Source organism: Onychostoma macrolepis, chromosome 21 (assembly GCF_012432095.1).
Source record: "Onychostoma macrolepis isolate SWU-2019 chromosome 21, ASM1243209v1, whole genome shotgun sequence".
NCBI classification, from domain to species: domain Eukaryota; kingdom Metazoa; phylum Chordata; class Actinopteri; order Cypriniformes; family Cyprinidae; genus Onychostoma; species Onychostoma macrolepis.
Genome location: NC_081175.1, coordinates 24,437,876 through 24,458,655, shown reverse-complemented (window position 1 = coordinate 24,458,655; position 20,780 = coordinate 24,437,876). Strand labels below are relative to the sequence as shown.

The 20,780-nt window shown below is 41.2% G+C and overlaps 1 protein-coding gene and 1 pseudogene across 1 annotated transcript; both read right to left on the bottom strand.

The window, feature by feature from the left end:
* Positions 1-2,379: 2,379 nt before the first annotated feature.
* Positions 2,380-11,949, bottom strand: LOC131528381 (proteinase-activated receptor 1-like; annotated as a pseudogene).
* Positions 11,950-18,650: 6,701 nt separating this feature from the next.
* LOC131528380 (proteinase-activated receptor 1-like) lies at positions 18,651-20,319 on the bottom strand. Its single transcript, XM_058757469.1, has 3 exons — positions 20,310-20,319; positions 19,024-19,353; positions 18,651-18,988 (listed from the first exon to the last, which is right to left on the bottom strand). The coding sequence occupies exons 1-3, from the start codon at positions 20,317-20,319 to the stop codon at positions 18,651-18,653; spliced, it is 678 nt and encodes a 225-aa protein (XP_058613452.1).
* Between the last annotated feature and the right edge of the window lie 461 nt (positions 20,320-20,780).

Sequence of the window (20,780 nt, the reverse complement as noted above, 5' to 3'; positions counted from 1 at the left end):
CTGCTCCTTTTCCCACTGCATTGCTACCAGCACAACCAGTGGAAGAAATCACCGCAAACCGGACTGCTCACTCAACCACAGAAAACGTAAATATCACTTATCTTGTGTGACCTTGGCACTGTTTTAATATTATCAGTATATGATTTTCTAATTTACACTAGATGTAATATAGCTGATGTCAGTGATTTGTTTGATGCAAAATAAGGTTCTACACCTTATTAGTTTCAGTTTATCTTTTAATAAGATAACATAAGTCTGCCATAGCAAAATCCAACTTAATCACTTGCATTTTATGCATCTTGTGCATGTTATTCCTTTTTCATTCATGGTATTGATTTAGAAGTTGTTGATTATTGTTGTCTATCTTTTGTTAGTAAAATTGATTTAATTACACTCAAGTTTTTGTGTTGATAATACAACACAAGAAACAACTCCTCTTACGGGTGAGAGGTTCTACAAGTTAGATATTCCACCAATCTTTCTTATCTGATATACTTATAACTGATACTAAAGTGACTGTCACATATACAGCCGGACACAGAGGTAGGTAATAGTGCAAATGATGTTTATTGAACAGGATGCGAGTGGCTGAAGAGAGGGGGGAATCTTCAGGAGCACACTTGACCACGGAGACAGACGATCTTGCGGGAGAGGAGAGCACAAGCAGTAGAAACAGGAGGTAAGGCGTAATGGGTAAGTATTATAAGGTTTTATACTCAGCGAGATGGTTGCAGGAGTAGAGTCCACATCATGTGTACGAGATCAGACAGAGAATGAACTGTGGCGTGTGCTTTTATGCTGAGTGAGATGAGGGTGGTGATGAGGTGCAGGTGAGCATGATTAGAATTCAGGTGATGCGGATCGTTGTGATTGACGGAGGGGAGGGTCTGGCCGATCCGTGACAGTGACACATGATCCAAAAATAATGTCATCAGTGACGCGAGTACCCATCACTACACTATTTTGCCTCCCTATAGGTTGCAAAATCACTACGAATAACAAAATCAACTTTAACACGAACAGCTACATATGTTGAACGACTCTGGGAATGGTGTAGTTTGGTGATTAAGTCACTGCACCCTGAATATTACCAACCTGAAAATTTAAGTATTTCATGAGGAGGCGATTTTGTATGCATTTGTACATGTGAATTATACAAAGCACACCATTATTACAATAAAAGTAAGCTTGCACCCCTAAACAAAGCCAAACTGTCAGTGGTTAGTTATGAATTGCTATGAGATTGTTGCATATTACTTTTACGTGTTGAAAAGTTCAGATTAATGCTGTTTCTGTAGACAGATGGAGGAGGCGGAACACAGCCAGAATCTGTAATCAGCACAAAAAACCATTAGTGAAAGCTCTCATGATACCTTCAGATGATAATTAAGAGGACGATACATTTGCATAAAGATGGCTTTGATGAAGAGTATGTAATATTGAAGGATTTCAAATTCAAGCTGCATAAATACGCAAATACACTTTATTTGGGATGATAGATTAAATATGATACAGCAATGGTTAAATGATACCCACACCACTGATAGAAAACAATTAACAATATAGTAATTTGTGAAATATACTTTCTTCACTGCAACACAGTCCATCAATGTTATACACTAACAACCCATAAATAGCTGCTCTCATGAATAAATACAAATTAATAATTAGATTTATATCACAATTAGATATTTAGTCCCGGTGTCCTCATATGAGGACATGTATGAAATCAACATCCTGTTTCATGACAGAAAATCATATTTTGATTTGAAACCCCATAACATTTTCCTGAGATGTTGATTTATGACACAGTTTAAAAATTAGACAGATTTAAATGATAATTACAAAATATTTTCAAGAGTGTCACTAAATTAATATCAGACATTTTTGAAGACCAAGGAGAGGGAGTGGTCTTGGTGAAACATCCAATCATTTGGTATCTCTGAAAAGCCCTGAATGTGGTCTGTACAGTACATCCAGCCTTAAAACTGTGGCATGTATAGTCTCAGAGAAATTCACTAAAATATAATGTCCTCATACGAGGTCGCAGGGTCTTAAGAGGCTAAAAAGCTTTGAAGGCTTTAAGTGAAATAAACAAAGACAATCAAAGGCTAGACATATGAATAAACACTGCCACATCGATGATTTATGTATCACAGTTTCTGTGTAAAAGCGTAAAATGGAAATTCTGTTTGCATTTACTCACCCTCATGTGGTTAAAAAATAAATAATTATATATATATATATATATATATATATATATTTTTTTTTATTCATCTTCATCTTTTAATGAAACCAGAGAGTTTTCTGTCCCGCCATTGAAAGTCCATGCAACCAAAACTTGAAAGACCCAAAAAGCTCATAAAGGCATCGTAACGGTCACAGCTGTGGTGAAATGAAGCATGCGAAGGCGGCGGCGAAGAAGGCGGCGAAGAAGGCGGCGGCGAAGAAGGCGGCGGCGAAGGCGGCGGCGGCGAAGGCGGCGGCGAAGAAGGCGGCGGCGGCGGCGGCGGCGGCGAGCGGCGGCGAGCGAGGCGGCGACGGCGAAGGCGGCGACGACGGCGAAGGCGGCGGCGACGACGGCGAAGGCGGCGGCGGCGAGCGGCGGCGAGCGAAGGCGGCGACGACGAACAATGCAAATAGTCTTTAATAATCCACAAAAGGGCAAACACAGGTCAGACAGGCAGGATCACATGTAGGGATGTAGTAGACCGGACGACAAACGGAGAACAGAACACAACTTAAATAGGAGGGCTGATGGTTATTCACACCTGAGACAAATGACAATAATCAGACATGAGGGAAAACTAGGTCACAGAGCACATGAGGGAGAAAAAAACAACAGAACAGGTCCATGAGTTTGACATTAACTAATCAATATGAATCAAGCTGTTTTAATCCAAATCTTGTGAATAGAGATATGTTTCCTGTATATGATGAACAGACATAATTTTTGTGTTCGTAATTTAGGTGTGGACTTTCACTGGAGGACAGTAACTTCTCAGGTTACAGTATGAATTTTTACTTTGTGATTAACCAAAGTCTTTTGGGTTTTGAACAACATGACAGCAAAATCACACCTCTACTTGGTGACCCTGAACCGAGTTCATCAGTCATCTGTGTTGAAGACTCGTTGTCATCAATTGGCTGATCAGTCTGTTCAAAGCTGCTTACAGAGCTTTCTGCAACCAAACAGGCCAAAACACACAAAACAGTGAAAACACACAAACTACTAAAGGAAATTGGGTCCCATTTATAGTGTAAAGCTAAATAATTTCCTGTGAGCACTATTAGCAGCCCACCTCTTAGCAGATGGATTTCTGTTAATTTCATGTGGATTGTTTAAAGCTGCAGTCCGTAAGTTTTGCCTCTTGTTGCCATCTCTGTTTGAAAACCTGCAATTGCAGTTATTTGCGCAATTATCTTCATTACATGGGTTGTACACCAGCACTGTTCCAGCGCGAATGAATCTAATGTTTTGAGGTGTATGTGAATCACAGTTTCTAGCCTGTCTTGGAATATACGACCCAAATAAGAATGTTCACCGGATGTTGTCATCTGAACAAGTAACAAGTCTGCCACGTTTGTTCTGACCAAGGATATTATAGTTCTGAATTTTTTAATTAGTTTTTATTTTAATATCGTTTTCAAATTTACTATAATTTCAGTTTAGTTTTAGTTAGTTTCATTAATGGTTTTGTTAGTTTTAGTTTAGTTTTTATTTTGTGAACACATTTCTATTTAGTTTTTATATATTTTAGTTTCAGTTTTAGTTTTAGTAATTATAGTTAATGGAACACTTCCAGTGTAGACCAAACAAGACATTTAATTTGAGCAAAGTTGAATGTTTGCAGTTTACAGTTAACTATTGTGTAAACCTCTTAATAATGAAAATAAAATAAATTCAACAAAAACCAAAAATATGCAAGTTTATTAATTCATATTCATTCATATTAAGATGTAATTTTGTTTAATATGCCAATAGTTTACAAACAACAAGCTAATCAAGGTTTTCAGAGTTACTACACAGCATCAGGCAGTTGAGTTTTTAATCAGGGTTGGAGCTAAATTCTGCAGGACAATGGCCCTCCAGTGCTGGATTTGAGGAAACATGCCCTGCATCCCAATGTGCATAGCTATCCACCCTATCTGCCCTAAATAGTGTTAAAAATGACTAATATCAGATAGAATTTAGCATGGACAGTGTGCACATTGGGACGCAGGCTTGTTCTTTGCAATCGTCATTGAAACTCTGTAAACTTTATTTTTGTCCATCTGTGTTTTCAATGCATTAATTTGTTGGATTTTTCTCTTCACTAAAGTCAGCTCATCCAAAACTTTTAATTCTGTGTCTGTTAATTCACTCTCATGTTGTTCTCGCACGTCAAGCACGCTTTTAAACGTTCGTGCGCTGTAAGGTGTGCTTTATTATTATTTCACATTTTATAGTTATTTCCCATTCCATAGTCTTGTTTTTAAATGCAAAAACGCATTCTCTATGAATAGCCGCTTAGGACGCAGCTCACGTGCATGAAGCGCCATCTATTTCCCTAAACAAACACAGGTCCGATTTTCAGGCACAGAATGAGAGCTTATTAAATCAGGAACACGATTATTTATGCTAATTGTCATTTTATTTTCGTTGTTAGTTTCGTTTCGTTTTAGTTTTTCATTTATTTAGAAATTGCAATTTTATTTCAGTTTACGAAAATGTTTTTTTGACCAATAGTTTTAGTTTCAGTTTTCGTTTAGGAAAATAACCTTGGTTCTGACCAACTGAGGAGAAAAGCATTACAATAAATCGTGCTACCAGTGGTGATTAACCCTGACAATTGGTTAATTAGCTCATAAACTATAGAAAATGGCAAGTGTAAATTATATAATTGAATTTTCATTGTCAATTTGCACTAAATGTTGTACATATGCATGGGGAAATGTAACTTCAAATTCAGAAATACATAGCCATTTTACACATTGCATTGCCATTTTGCATATTACATTTCAAAATGAATTTGGCTACCCATATGCTTCCATACACAAACACAGCCATCAGGTAGAATTTCCCCTCCTCACTGCTGCCTCCGCAAGATGCCATTTGTTGGTTCAAAGCACATTACAGACACCACAGTTCTGAAATGAAAAATGACTAAACTGAAATGAAAAATAAATAAAACTAATAAAAATCACAAACGTACATAATTACAAAAAAATTTAAATTAATGCTCAAAATACAAAACATGAATAAATACTATAATTGTCACGTGCGGGTGAAGGGATGAGAGCGAGGACTCAAAATAAAAGCACAAAATAAAAATAAAAATAAACAAAAACTACCCGGAAGGGCAGGACGTTCGACATAAGACAACGAACTCGCACGGGGCTGCAAACACAAGGAGATTATAAAGGGAGCAAATGAGGAGGGTGACGAGGTGAAACACAGGTGGGGCAAATTAACCAATAAACAGGAAACAAGGTGGGTGAGGTCAAGACAAATTGACATGAGAGCACATGGCAGACAGAAAACTAGGACAAAAGCCATGTGCTCACACAAAACAAAAACACAAGCACATGGCCAGCAATACAAATCATCAGCCATGTGCTAAACAGGACACGAACACGCAGCTAATGAGAATATTCATAAGCCGCGTGTTCACACAAGACATGACAACATGAAAGCACGCAGCCAATGAAAAACACAAGCTGCGTGCCAAACAGAACAAGACAAAAGAGAAAGCACGCGGCCGAACCCGAACCTCGTGCCGGACAAAACACAACGCATACAGACAGAGGAGCGCACGTCCCGAGCGAACTCGAGACCGCACGCTCCCATAGCAAGACAGTCCTGGAACGTGAGTGTCCGAATCCCGACACGAAAACCAGAACAGAGCCTGAACAAGCCAGCGTGCCGGGATCCGCACACCACGCTCCAACATGAAACAGAGCACGTAGACAAGAGAGCGCGCGGCTCGAGCACACTCGAAGCCGCGCGCTCACCAGAAAACAAGACAAGAAGGGAGTGTCAGAGCTCTGTCACAAAACCACGAAAAAACTAGACCGAAGTGACAGAACCCTGACAATAATAGCATATAAATAATTCTAAAATAACACTTCACTTCACATCAAATAAGCAAGACATAACTGAAAAAAATATTGGCATTCAGAAGTTTTAGATTATTTTTAAATAGTTCATGGTTGAACTGAAGGATTTACCATTGCCTGCAGTACATGCGTGCAGAACTATAATTAAAAGCAACACCGTTTTCACTCCCATGATTACTGATCAGCTGGCAATTTCTAACACTATAACATGTATATTAGAACAACTTAAAATTTGCAAAGACGGAGGCACAGCCGCTCAGTGTTGTTCTTGAGTTCTGAGTGTGAAAATGATATCATCACTGGAAACTTCAACCTCAATCCAGGTGGATGCTGCACACTGGTGGAGGATGAGGAGACCCCAACCCACAATGTAAAGCGCTTTGAGTGCCTTGAAAAGCGCTATATAAATGTAAGGAATTATTATTATTATAATCGAATACATTTATTAAGAGATACATTATTAATGATGATGGTTGTTTTTTTTTTCATCCGGATGTTGCATCTCCATGAAAAAAGGGTGCAAAATTGCTCAGTCTGTGTTTGTGAGAGTATTGTTTTTTTTTTCAGACATATATTGATTCAGTTGATTGTTTTACCATGTTTTAACATGGGTTTACAGATGTAACATAACAGCATTCAAATAGAAGTTAGAATCAACCATGGCAGTACTCATTGGTTCCTCAGGAAAAAAAGATGGAGAGGACTGCTTTATCGCAGTATCTGTGCGAATGTAAAACAAAGATATGAGTACAATCGATGAACAAATGGCTTCCGTCAAATGGTATTACAGGTTTTATTTATTATTAATGTATTTTTTTTTTAACATAGAGTGATATAGAAGATGACATGAATTAATGTCTTTAATAATATATAAATAACATGCATGAATTCTCCAACAACCTTCATTGACACAACACAATAGCTAGTGTTAATATAAGTGTGCATACAGAAAAAAAATGAACACCTACACTTTGGGAATGGGGGCCTTTTTCCCTTAGCATAGATGAAATGGTGAAGTAAACTCTCGTATATTCTGTTTGAAAATAATATTTAAAAATATGCACACATGCATGTCGAAGACGCTAAATGTTTCTTGCCTCGTGACATTCAGTTAGGAATTAAATGAATCATGTAGCGATAGCCTACATTCAATTAAATTCAAAACAGCTATATTTGAGAAAAAATGTGAGTAGTTCGCATTGCTATTTATTAGCTACTGTCGGTCATCGAAATTTAACATGAAATTTATATTTTGCTTCCGTAAACCCCGCCTTGATTGGCCATCTTTAAACATTCTGACATTGACGAGTATTGTTGGACCGCTGTGGCAGACCAGCCTAAAAATCTAACATGTAAATATTTTTGTCCTCCATTTTTAATTACTTGGGGGACTTGCAGTGAACTTGTTAAGCAAACAGAGATACAGCTCAACTTTTGATATTTATTTTATTTTATTTTATTTTTTTTTTACTGTGCAGCTGTAGTGCAGTGAAAGGATTTCATGCATTTGACAAGCTTTTTTTTTTTTTTTTTTGCTATCTTGCACCAAAACTCAGAGCAGATTTGCTTTCTGCATTGAGACGAACCGTAATAGTAGCCTACAGCAGAGGGTCCAGAAAAATACTTGCGCTCCCCAAACACACAGCCAACAGGTAAGCCGCATATGAGGAATCTCCTTCGCGGTGGCCTCCATTAGCTAAATGAACACAGTGGTACAACAGGATGCCATTGGTTGGAGCAAAGTACACCATAAACTCAATCAGCACAGCAACAGCCATAATCACAGATCTCTTTCGCTGGTCTAAAGATGAAGATGATGATGTTAAGCGATCAGATTTTACACTGAGTGGATATATGATGGTGGAGTAGTTCACTAAAGTTACAATCAGTACAGTACTGTTATATGGGTCATATTGGCGTAGTAGCACACTGCGGCAGGTGATGCCCACATTCTCAATCTTAACTGTTGTCTCATTGAGAAAAGTGGCACCGTATCAGCTAGCACAAGCAGCCAGACCAGCAAACATACGCAAAGAGTTTAGGGGGAAACTAATGAGTATGATGAAGATGTTGAACGAGCCAAGAGGCGTGTGACCAGCATGCCTTTGAGGAAGTCAACATACTCGTCTATGTTGAATTTCTCAGGGATTGGTGCCGTTTGGATTACTGCCACTGCATCTGATGTGTTGCTCTTATTCACTGCTTGATACTTCTGATCATAGCCTAATTTTATATCAGTTTTTATCCTCACAGAGTAAGTGAGAAACCCGCCAGAGTTCTTTTAGAACAAGACGTAAAGTAGTTCTTCAACAGTTCGAAGTCATCCAGCAAGACAGCTGAGAATCAATGTAACAGTAAAGACATCAGTATGTCAATACATTCTATTAAAGTCAAAGAATTGCTTACATTCCCTGTGAAGACTACTCATATTTTTAAAAGTATGGTGTTACTCTGCAGTCAGCATATTCTTTTTGTTCATGCACATTCACCACGGTCTGCCAAAATGACATAGATATGCAAAATTAAATGATTGTTTCTACACCATCTAATACACAATTTGATCAATTTTATACCACCTTCAAAATGTGTAAGAATCTTCTGAATAAAATTAAAGATGCCACAGTTTGGTTTATTTTGATAAGTAGCATTTTGTGTTTGTTTGACTAAATAAGTGGTAAATATGATATTGTTTTGCTAGGTCTGTAAATTAAGTTGCTAAAATAATAAAGTTAAAATGATCAAATGAAAAATAAACAAATTAAAATAAAAGATTAAATTACAACAGATTTTGTCTCCCATAAGTTTATTGACGTTGGGTAGACATATGGATAAACACTGGCACCTAGAGAATTGTTTTAAATCACAGCTATGTGAATGTATAACCAGGGCTGCGCTCAGCCCAGACAAAACGGTGCAAAACGTTTATTAAATGGAAACGAAAGTTGCAACTATGGCAGCTGAGAAGGCCATTCTTTGTGTTCTTTTTGAATAATTAAAAAAAAAAAAAGCTGCAGCGGACACATATTAAATAACTTCACTTGGACCCATTGTGCAAGCTGTCTCTTTAATGCGCGTGGTTTATATATATGCTGATTGGGCTGACATTTTGACACACCCACCAAACAAGAGAAAACGGCTGCATCTGAAAACTGAAAAATGCTGTCTTCGGAGGCAGCATTCCAAGGTAGGAAGGCATCAAGGCACGTCCGAATCCAAAATTAGCTTCGCTTCCTGTCTCCTGAGATGCCTTCAGCTGATCGATTTTTGAAGGCAGCATAGATGTATCCTTTGCTGCCTTTGATATCCCACAATCCTGTGCGTACCATTCCGAGACGGTTGAGCTAAAAAATAAAGATGGCAGCTGGAAGTTGCGTTTGGTGGTTAGTTTGTGTGTAAATGTATATTTCTGATTAACTTTTTGCACTTTTGATGTTATTTCTAGCGAGAAATGAGTATTATAGTAATTAAATATTCGTTTAGTTATCATATTGTAGATCGTTAAACCATTACGCTGCCTCAGAAGCCTGTCCGAAATCATTTTCGTGAGGTGCCTTCGTGCAAAAATGCTGCCTGGAAAAACTACACAGGAACAAGTGACTAATGCACTATTAACACTGTAGTAACTCCTATTAGCCTATTTGGATCAGTATTCTAAAGTGAAGATCACGGTAACACACTAGTAATGATTAATGTAGCAAAATTAATTACTAACCAAATCCTTACAAAAACCTCAAAAGCTTACAATGACTTCAGTAATTACTAAGTAGTTATCACGATCTTCACTTTAGAATATTGATCCAAAAAATGAGTAATTCCTCTAGAAGGATGTAGTATACCTGAATAGTTACTATCCAACACTTTACAAAACTCAAAAGCTTACAATAATTTTAAGTCGTTACTAGGGAGTTATCATGATCTTCACTTTAGAATACTGATCCAAATAATTAGTAATTCCTTCTGAAGAATCTGGTAATACTTGAGTCATTTAGTGGGTTACCATGACCTTCACTTTAGAATTAATTATACATTGCGTATTGTTCATATTAATTATGAACCTGTATACAGTAGTTCTTAGTAGTTCTTAGGGAGGTATGAAAAACTAATAGTTACTGATTAGCTAACAGAACTACCACATTCAACTAAGCACTATTACTTACTAATTCATTAATCAGAGTTTCTTGTTAGTTACTAGTAGTTACTAGAGTGATAATATTGCATTACTCATGTGTTCTTGTGTAGTTATTCATTAATGATGGAACAGTATTCTAAAGTGTTACCCCGGTTTTTGTTATTTATTTATTAATAGAGAGACAAAAATATGATAGATAGATAGATAGATAGATGTGTTTACATATAAATTATTACAACAATGACTGATTACTCTACATTTGTCTAGTAACACAGTAGTATAGTTACAATCTCTCTTTCACACGTTCACTTATTAGAGAGTAGATGAATAAATAATCATATCTGCAGATTGAGTATTAACTAATGAAACCTCTGAAGGCAGTGCAAGTTGCATTTAATAAAAGTGTCTACAAAATCCAATAAATTTAAAGTGATATCTGCTTTTTATTTAGGCCATTTATTTGTTTTACAGTGCATCTTAGATGAGAGGATTTTGTGTGTGTGTGATTGTGTTTGATGGTATGTTCACTCTCTTTGGCTTGCTGCCCCAAATCACAGGGCAGATCTGCTGTCTGTACTGAGACGAGCCATTGTAGTACAGCAGAGGGTCCAGAAAAACACTTGAGCTCCATCCAGCCCATTGCTTCCCATGGCTATACAAACACAGTGGTGCAACAGGAACCCATTGGATGGTGCAAAGCACACCACAAACTCAGTAAGCACAGCAGTAGCCATAATCACAGCCCTCTTTAAGTTATCTGAGGAAGATGATGATGTTTCCGAGTGATCAAGTTTAGCACAGAGCACATAAATGATAGTAGAGTAGCTCACTAAGATGAGGACCAGCGACAGGAAGAAGTCGATGCAGGGGAGGATTAAGAACATGGATAAGATCATCACTGAAGAGTCTTCCTCCAACAATTCAAAGCAGGTGACTCCCAGATTCTGGAAACTGAATGTTTTTCTCAATGTGAGAAGTGGCACTGTACAGTGTAAAAAAAAGAAAAAGAAAAAGTTGATACAACTTAAAATTTTAAGGCAACCAGCTTTATCAGATTTTTAAGTTTTCTCAACTTGTCGTTTTAAGTTTATACAACAAAAATGTGAGAATCTTCCACAAAAATAAGTTGAGCAAACTCAAAAATCTACTGAAGCTGGTTGCCTTAAAATCTTAAGTTGGCTCAACTTTTCTTTTTTTTTTTTTTTTTACAGTGTACCAGCGAGCGCCAGCAGCCAGGCTAATGTGCATATGAATGTGGCTTTCCTTGCACTCCTCCAGGTCAGAGAGGTGATGGGAAACACCACAGCCAGCAGCCTGTCCACACTCATGCACATCATCAGCAGTATGGAGCAGTACATGTAGCAGTAGTAAGCTGCACTGAGCACACGACACGCCGCCTCACCGAACACCCAATCTGAAGCGTTCAGCTGGTAGTGGATCTTCAGAGGCAGCAGCAGGGTGAAGAGCAGGTCCACACACGCCAGGTGAGACATGTAGATCACTGCTGGTTTCTTCTCTCGAATCCTACACGCGAACGTCACCATCGCCAAACCATTCAGGGGTAAACTAAGGAGGACGACGAAGATGTATATCGAAGGTATGACGCGTGTGACCATCAAGCCTTTAAAGAGGAGAACGACCTCATGCGGGACGATCAGTGGCCCAGAGGATGGTATGGTTTGGTTATTGTAATTCACTGCACTATTATTTCTTTTCAACATTGTTAAAAACGTCTGATTTGTCTGGTTAAGAAAGCCAAATGGAAAATACTTCATGAGGCCAGAATCTGTAACAAAACACATCAGTCAATCCTTTAATTTACTGGTCTATGTGTAAAACAAAACCCATCTGACAATAGATCTCACTTACTGTAACAACCACAGATCACCAAAATTATAAATACTTGTTGCACTCTTTTACCTAATAAGCTATTAAAATTCATTTTCAGCACATCAGCAAGTCACAAACGAAAATCTTGTCACTCGTGAGATCGCTAATGTACTTACCATTGAATGCATGATCTGTAAATGAAGAAAAGTCCACCATGACTTCCAATTAACTGTCAGTTTTAAGTATTTCACAACTTAAAATGATCAAACTTTAGAATCTCTAGACAGACATATATGGCCATACAGTATTGTGCTAAAGAAAGTGATTGCTAATGTGCGAAGATTGAAGGATGCACTTTGAAATGTGGTGACGTGCATCACTGAAGCCTTCAGTGAGTGAGATGGGAAGATAAACAGATGTTGATTGGTTTGGGTGTGACGTGCTACCAGTATTTCATTTCAGGGTCTTGTGGTCTGAAGCATTGCACTCTCCTGACCATACATTGATGTATGTGGTTAGGACACAGATCTCCACAGAATGTGTAAGAGCCCAAGTGATGTTGCCTGTAATGAGCAGATCTAGAAATTTGATGCTAATGACATTTCTTTGAGAAGCAATTGATGTGTAGTGGGAAATTGTCATTTTTGGACATCCTGAAGTGATTTGCCCACTCGCTGCATGTGCAGAAATTAATTTCAATCAAAATTTTAATAATATTACAGATTTGTAGTATCTGCATTTCATAGTCACGGAGAGGAATGTAAAGTAGCTACTTTGTTATTATGTGACAAAAAAATATGAAATAATTTGATATATGAAAGCATCTGAAGGAAAAATAAGATTCATTTTGATTATTTGTCACGTCTGGACTGAGGGACAAACACAGGATAAGTGGTAACAATCCTCTTTAATAATTCCAAACTGAAATAGCACTCCCACAAAGGGTTCAAAACGACCATATAACACAAGCTCTTCAAACTGAGGAATAATCAATCTTATCTTGGTCCTCCTTTAAGTGATCTTGGCAGGAGGTATGAGGCAGAGTGTTCCAGCAATCCAGAAGGTAGGTAGTGGTGCGAGTAAGGCGTGTAACCTCGAGACCAACCGAAGTGGGATTGAGGTGAGTGTCTAGATATAGTGCTCTGGTAAGTGGAATCAGGTGGTAATCAGTAATCAGGTGACTGTGAGCGGGTGTAGGTGGTTGGTGTGGATGATGTGGTGGGTGGATCTGTGACAGTACCCCCTCCCCCACAGGCGTCTCCTGGCACCCGGGACCAACGGCGAGGACGACCACGTCCTCTGGGAGCAGGGCGATCGGGGTGTGACAGATGAAAGTCGGAGAGAAGGGACGGATCCAGAACATCCTCTGTCCACCCATGACCTTTCCTCAGGGCCAAACCCCTCCCAATCTATCAAATATTGGAGTCGGCTGACCCGCCGTCGGGAGTCTAGGATCTCTTTGACTCTGTAGATGGTCTCGTTGGCATCGGCTTCGGGAGGAGGTGGTACCTCGGGCTCTGTGGAAGGAGGGATAATGGGATTAGTGAACGGTTTTAATAGGGACACATGGAAAGTTGGTGAGATACGGTAGGTGTCTGGAAGCTGCAGTTCGTAAGTGACTTCATTGATTCTCCTTGTTACCGGGAATGGACCTACGTAATGGGGACTCAGCTTCCTGCAGAGCAGACTGAGACGAATATCCCGAGTGGAGAGCCAGACTCGGTCACCTGGTTGGTACACGGGTGTGGTGGTACGATGGGCATCAGCATAGTCTTGGTCTCCGTACTGCCCGCTGGAGATGGACATGTGCCGAGTCCCACACCCTCTCGCTCTCACGGAACCAGTGGTCAACCGCCGGGACTTCTGAAGGCTCTCCAGTCCAGGGAAAGAGTGGCGGTTGAAACCAGAGTACGCACTGAAATGGTGTAAGCCCGGTTGTTTCCTGTCGTAGCGAGTTCTGTGCGTACTCGGCCCAGGGCAGATACTGGCTGCAGCTGTCTTGGTGTCGGTGGCAGCAAGCGCGGAGATAACTCCCGATCTCCTGGATTTTGCGTTCAGTCTGGCCGTTGGTTTGAGGGTGATAACCTGAGGAAAGGCTGACAGACACTCCTAGCAGGTGGAAGAAGCCACGCCAGACCCGGGAGATGAATTGAGGCCCTCGATCCGAAACGATATCTTCGGGGAGACCAAAGTTTCGAAAGACCTGTTGGAAGAGGGCTTCGGCGGTCCCTAAGGTAGTGGGTAACCCGCGTAGAGGGATTAGTTTGCAGGCCTTCGAGAATCTATCCATGACGACCAGTATGGTAGTGAATCCATTAGAAGGTGGGAGATCCGTGACGAAATCTACTCCGATATGGGACCAGGGACGGCGTGGAATTGGTAGGGGAACCAGCTTGCCCTCCGGTAAGCGGCGTGGAGTGGATGTGATGGCACAGACTGAACAGCCCTTGACGTAACTCCGGAACAGATACTGGTGGCCCAGCATGGCCCAAGATGTCGCCCGTTACGTGAAGCTGGACATCTTGGGCCATGCTGGGCCACCAGTATCTGTTCCGGAGAAGCGAGAGGGTTCGTTGGCTGCCTGGGTGACCTGATCCCGGAGACGTGTGGATGGAGTCCAGCAGGGTGAGATGTAAGGTGGTAGGTACGTACTGCTTCCCTTCTGGACCTCCCAGCGGAGCAGGTTCTGTCAGAGTGGCGGCACGGATTTGATCATTCACCTTCCATACAATAGGACATGCGAACACAGTGGGTGAGAGAATGGGTTCAGGGTTCTCAGGTGATGGATCAGGTTGGTGAAGGCGGGATAGGGCATCTGCTTTGAGATTTCTGTGGCCAGGGCGGTAAGTGACAGTGAAGTGGAAGCGCGTGAAGAACAGGGCCCATCGGGCTTGTCGTGGGTTTAGGCGCTTGGCTTCATGAAGGTATTGAAGATTGTTATGGTCGGTTATTACCTCGAAGGGATGTTGAGCGCCCTCCAACCAGTGCCGCCACTCTTCTAGTGCAAGTTTGATGGCCAACAACTCGCGGTTTCCGATGTCGTAGTTTTGCTCCACCGGGGACATCTTTTGGAGAAGTATGCGCATGGATGGAGTACAGGGGGTTCACCCTTCCATTGGGACAACACAGCCCCGACCCCTACAGTGGAGGCATCCACTTCTACCACGAAACTGCAGCTCGGATCCGGATGGGTCAAGGTAGGAGCGGTGCAGAAGGAGGAATTCAGTTGTTGGAAGGCTTGTGTGGCTTGGGGTGTCCAGGTGAGAGTTTTTGGCTTACATTGGAGGAGAGAGGTCAGGGGAGCCGAAAAGTGACTGTAATGGGCGATGAAGTGCCGATAGAAGTTCGCAAACCCCAGAAATCTTTGTAGCTCTTTAATGGTGGTTGGAAGCGGCCAATTTCTTACGGCGTCCACTTTGGTAGGATCCATCTGCACTCCCTCAGCGTCTATGATGTAACCCAGAAAGTGAATTGTGGTCTGGTGAAACTCGCATTTCTCAAGTTTGAGATACAGGTGATGTTGACAGAGGCGCTGGAGTATCTGGGAGACATGTCTTTGATGTTCTTCAAGATTGGGTGAGTAAATGAGGATGTCATCCATGTAGAGGAGTACAAATCGATTAAGCATGTCCCGGAAGATTTCATTCATGAAGTTTTGGAAGATGGATGGTGAGTTTGAAAGGCCATACGGCATAACCCGGTATTCATAGTGCCCGGTGGGTGTTATAAAGGCCATCTTCCATTCATCTCCCTTACGAATGCGGATCAAAAAATAGGCGCTGCGGAGATCGAGTTTAGTGAAGAGCCGGGCTCCACGGAGTTCTTCTAAGGAAGCAGGTACTAGTGGGAGTGGATAGGCGAACTTGACGGTTTGGGAGTAGAGCGCTCTGTAGTCAATATATGGACGCAGGCCACCATCCTTCTTAGCCACAAAGAAGAAACTGGATGCCGCGGGTGAAGTTGAGGGATGGATGAACCCCTGTTGTAACGCCTCCTTGACGTACTCCATGGCAGCGCGCTCCGGGATCGAAAGGGGATAGACACGTCCCTTCGGTAGTTTGGCCCCAGGCAGCAGGTCAATCGCGCAGTCCCATGGTCGATGAGGTGGAAGATGGGTCGCTGCGACCTTGCTGAATACGTCCAGGTAGGTTAGGTAAGCTGAGGGAATCTGGACGGACTTATGGGATACGGGACTCAAGATAGTCGTGGAGCAGAGCGTGATGGAGGAAATGGTCCGGTTAGGAACCGGGAGGCCTGTGAGGCACTTCTTGAGACAAGAACTACTCCACCGAAGGATCTCTCCAGAGTTCCAGTGCAGGTCTGGATGGTGTTTGGCGAGCCAGGGCCGTCCTAGGACCACGTCCACAATGGCCTCCTCCAGAATCAGGAAAGAGATTTGCTCCTCGTGGTAGTTGCCAATGCGGAGAGTGACCTCCGTAGTGTGGTGACGCACTAACCCCTTCCTCAGCGGTTTGCCTTGAATCGTGGAAATTTGATACGAGGTGTTGCCACGGAGTCGAGGGAGCTGGATTTGGTGGAGACTGATAGAGGAGATGAAGTTTCCCGAGGCACCGGAGTCAATTAGGATTTTGACTGGAAAAGATCGGTTTAGGTATATTAGAGCATTACCATGAGGGATATCAGAGACATCAGGGTGGAGATGGACCGTACTCACCGCTGAGCGTGTGGGGCGAGCCGGGCAGGAAGGCAAAGAGTGATCCTTGGACCCACAGTACATGCAGAGGTCTTGGGAGATTCGGTGAGCACATTCCTCCGACGACATATGATAACGACCCAGTTGCATAGGTTCGGGTGTTGGTGGAGTATTTCCCGGTGAGGCAGTGGCAGAGGTATTTTCGGTGCGGCAAGCATTGAGATGTTGGAAAATGTGCAGTGACTTCTGTAGGAAACTTTCTAGTCCCACAGTATCATCTATTATCGACATCTGTTGTCGGATGGATGGCTCGAGACCCCGTCGGAATGCTGCTAATAGAGCAGTTTCGTGCCATCCACTGCTCGCTGCCAGAGTGCGGAATCGGACGGTGTAATCGTGAACGGACATATCGGCTTGCCGTAGCTGGAAGAGCTCATCGTGCACTGAGATGGCAGAAGTAGAGTGACGAAAAACCTCACAGAAGTGGTCGATAAAAGCATCCAGGGATCGGGCTGTGCGAATTCCAGAGAGCTTCAGCCCACTGCAACGCTCTTCCAGACAGCAGTGACATGATGAAGGCGATCTTCGCTCGATCGTTCACAAACTGGTGAGGCTGGAACTCAAAATACAAGGAACACTGGAGCAGAAAGCCACTGCAGGCGGCTGCCTCACCGGAGTAGATCGCAGGTTTGGCCATGGTACATACGGAGGTAGAGGGTATGACAGGAGGTGGTTGAAGAGATTTGCAGAGGGTACGAACCAGTTCAGCGAACGGATCCGGTGGAGTGGGATCTTGAGCCTCCATGATAGTTTTGCTCTGTTTGACAATTTCCTCTTTTTTTTTTTTTTTTTGAGGGTTGGTCTTCTGTCACGTCTGGACTGAGGGACAAACACAGGATAAGTGGTAACAATCCTCTTTAATAATTCCAAACTGAAATAGCACTCCCACAAAGGGTTCAAAACGACCATATAACACAAGCTCTTCAAACTGAGGAATAATCAATCTTATCTTGGTCCTCTTTTAGGTGATCTTGGCAGGAGGTATGAGGCAGAGTGTTCCAGCAATCCAGAAGGTAGGTAATGGTGTGAGTAAGGCGTGTAACCTTGAGACCAACCGAAGAGGGATTGAGGTGAGTGTCTAGATATAGTGCTCAGGTAAGTGGAATCAGGTGGTAATCAGTAATCAGGTGACTGTGAGCGGGTGTAGGTGGTTGGTGTGGATGATGTGGTGGGTGGATCTGTGACATTATTATTATATGCTATTATTATTTTTACACATACTGTAAATAATTAAGATCTCTGCTACCCCAAACATGTTAAATGAATAACAACATAACTCTTCACCAAGGTGTCTAATTAAATATTGGAAAATTACTCACAGTAGATTTTAAGAAATGATGAGCCAAATCAATAAGTAATGTAGTATTGAGTTGTTATTGACAACTGACTTTTTCAAAGTAAAAAAAAAATAATAAAAAAGAGAGAGAGAGAACACAACAATAGCCTGTCATGCTTTGACTGTGACACTAAGAAATAACTGCTTGGTGAAGATATAATTTATTACTGTTTATCAAAGTGGGATGAGGAACATGTGCCAGGACTCAAACTCGTGTTGAAACATGATGAACTCTTTACAGCTTTATTATAATTAATGATGAGTGAATCATTGATAAGACATAAGTACAACCAATGATCAAACAGTTTCAGTCAAATGCTATTACAGGTTTTATTAATTATTACTTTATTAATTAAGATAAATAATGTCATACATATTGTTACTAGTGTGCATACAGAGACAACGAACACCTACACTTTATTCCATGTTGGTTAAAACAGGCAGATAATGACATTGTGGTGAACTTGTAAAGCAAACAAAGGAAACAGCTAAGAATATGGCTAGTTGTTTTAAGAGAGAGATATACTTTTCATTTTTATTTTTTACTGTGCACCTGTAGTGCACGGAGAGGTTTTTGTGTTTGACTGTGTTTTTGCTCTCTTTTTTGCTTTCTCACACCAAAACACAGAGCGAATCTGCTTTCTGCATTGAGACGAGCCGTAGTAGTACGGTAGAGGGTCCAGAAAAACACTTGCGCTCCCCAAACACACAGCCGTCAGGTAAGCCGCATATGATGAATCTCCCTTGTGGTGGTCTCCATTAGCTAAATGAACACAGTGGTACAACAGGATGCCATTGGTTGCAGCAAAGCACACCACAAACTCAATCAGCACAGCAACAGCCACAGCTCTCCTTCGATTGTCTGAAGATGAAGATGTTGCTAAGTGATCGGATTTTACATACTGTAGTGCATACTGTATATGAGGGTGGAGTAGCTCACAAAGGTGACGACCAGAAGCAAGAAGAAATAGAGGCAGGAGAGGATGGAGAACAAGTACACATAGTACAGTACTGTAGGGTCATTTTGGCGTAGTACGTCATGGCAGGTGATGCCCACATCCTTTATCTTGAATGTTTGTCTCACTAAGAGAAGTGGCACTGTACCAGCGAGCGCCAGCAGCCAGACCAGCACACACACACATGTAGCTTTGCTTGCATTCCTCCAGGTCAGAGAGGCGATGGGAAACACCACGGCCAGCAGCCTGTCCACACTCATGCACATCATCAGCAGTATGGAAACATGCACTGTTGTTTGTATGCGTAATATGTCAAAGACGCAAAACGTTTCTTGTATCCTAAGATTCAATTAGAAAATAGCCTACATGAATTATGTATAGATATTTTCAATTCAATTCAAAACAGTCATTTTTGTGAAAAAAAGTTGAGTAGTTTGTATTGCTGGATATTACTATTGGTCATGTTTTAAGGGTTAGTTCACCCAAAAATGAAAATTCTGTCATTAATTACTCACTCTCATGTCGATCCAAACCCGTAAGACCTTCGTTCATCTTCGGAACACAAACTAAGATATTTTTGATAAAATCCGAGAGCTTTCTGACTTTCTGGTTCAACTGTAATTTTACAAACAAAAATAACGTATTTATTCAACAATTTCTTATCTTCCGGGACAGTCCTCCACCTCCGACACATGCGCTAAATGAACACAGTGGTACAACAAGATGCCATTGGTTGGAGCAAAGCACACTACAATCTCAATCAGCACAGCAATAGTCATAATCATAGCCAGATTAATGTGCATATTAATGTGGCTTTTCCTGCACTTCTCCAGGCCAAATCATTCAAGGGCAAACTAAGGAGGATGAGGATGATGTAGAATGAGGGCATGATGTGTGTGACCACCAGGCCTTTGAGGAAGAGGACAACATCATCTGAGATAACATATGTAGTTCATTGAATATATCTACATTCAGATGAGTGATGTTGGCAGGCTTGACAAAAATTGGTATTTGTTTATACATTGCTATGTCAGTAGAAGAGCTGTGTATTACAAAAACCTGTAACAATAACAGAAAACCATCAGTAAAAGTTCTTGTGAGGCACATTGTATAAAAAGCTTTGACGAAGGCTATAAGTGAAATAAACAACAAAGACTATCAAAGGCTAGACTGAATAAACACTGCCACATAGAGGATTTATGTATCACAAAGTGTAAAATGGAAATTCTGTCTGCATTTACTCACCCTCCACCATCCTTATACTTATTGTGGTTTGTACTATCAAGTTTTCTACAACAGACATTTCTGACTGTAAAGGTAATAATGAAACACTCTTCTTCACAAGATTTGACGCATTTCCCCTCACTATTTGACATTTTCCCCTCAAATGCTGAAACATGCGGTGTTTCTGTGACTGCCCAAAGCACGTGATTATGAGGCACGTGATTGGGTGTTGCCAAGCATCTATTAACTTGGTATCATTTCACACTGTACAAATCTGACAATGTTAACACTGCAGAATCACTGCTATATATTTATGCCATGATGTGATACAAGCAATTTTCAACTATTCAGCGAAAAGAGGTACCTCACAAAAATTTGAGGACCACCCTTAGGAGTTCTATGAGGTTTACCATTCCTGTTTAAATTAGTAGTTCTCAGAACAATTCAATAATATAAAAAAATGTGTTGTTTGCTTTAACCGTGTCTCCTCTT

What these genes read in the sequence shown, in the direction of transcription:
- LOC131528380 (XM_058757469.1), bottom strand. An exon ending in CTACTCCACCCTCATATACA is followed by an intron (nt 18,989 to 19,023) that starts GTATGCACTACA and finishes CCGATCACTTAG; the next exon opens with CAACATCTTCATCTTCAGAC.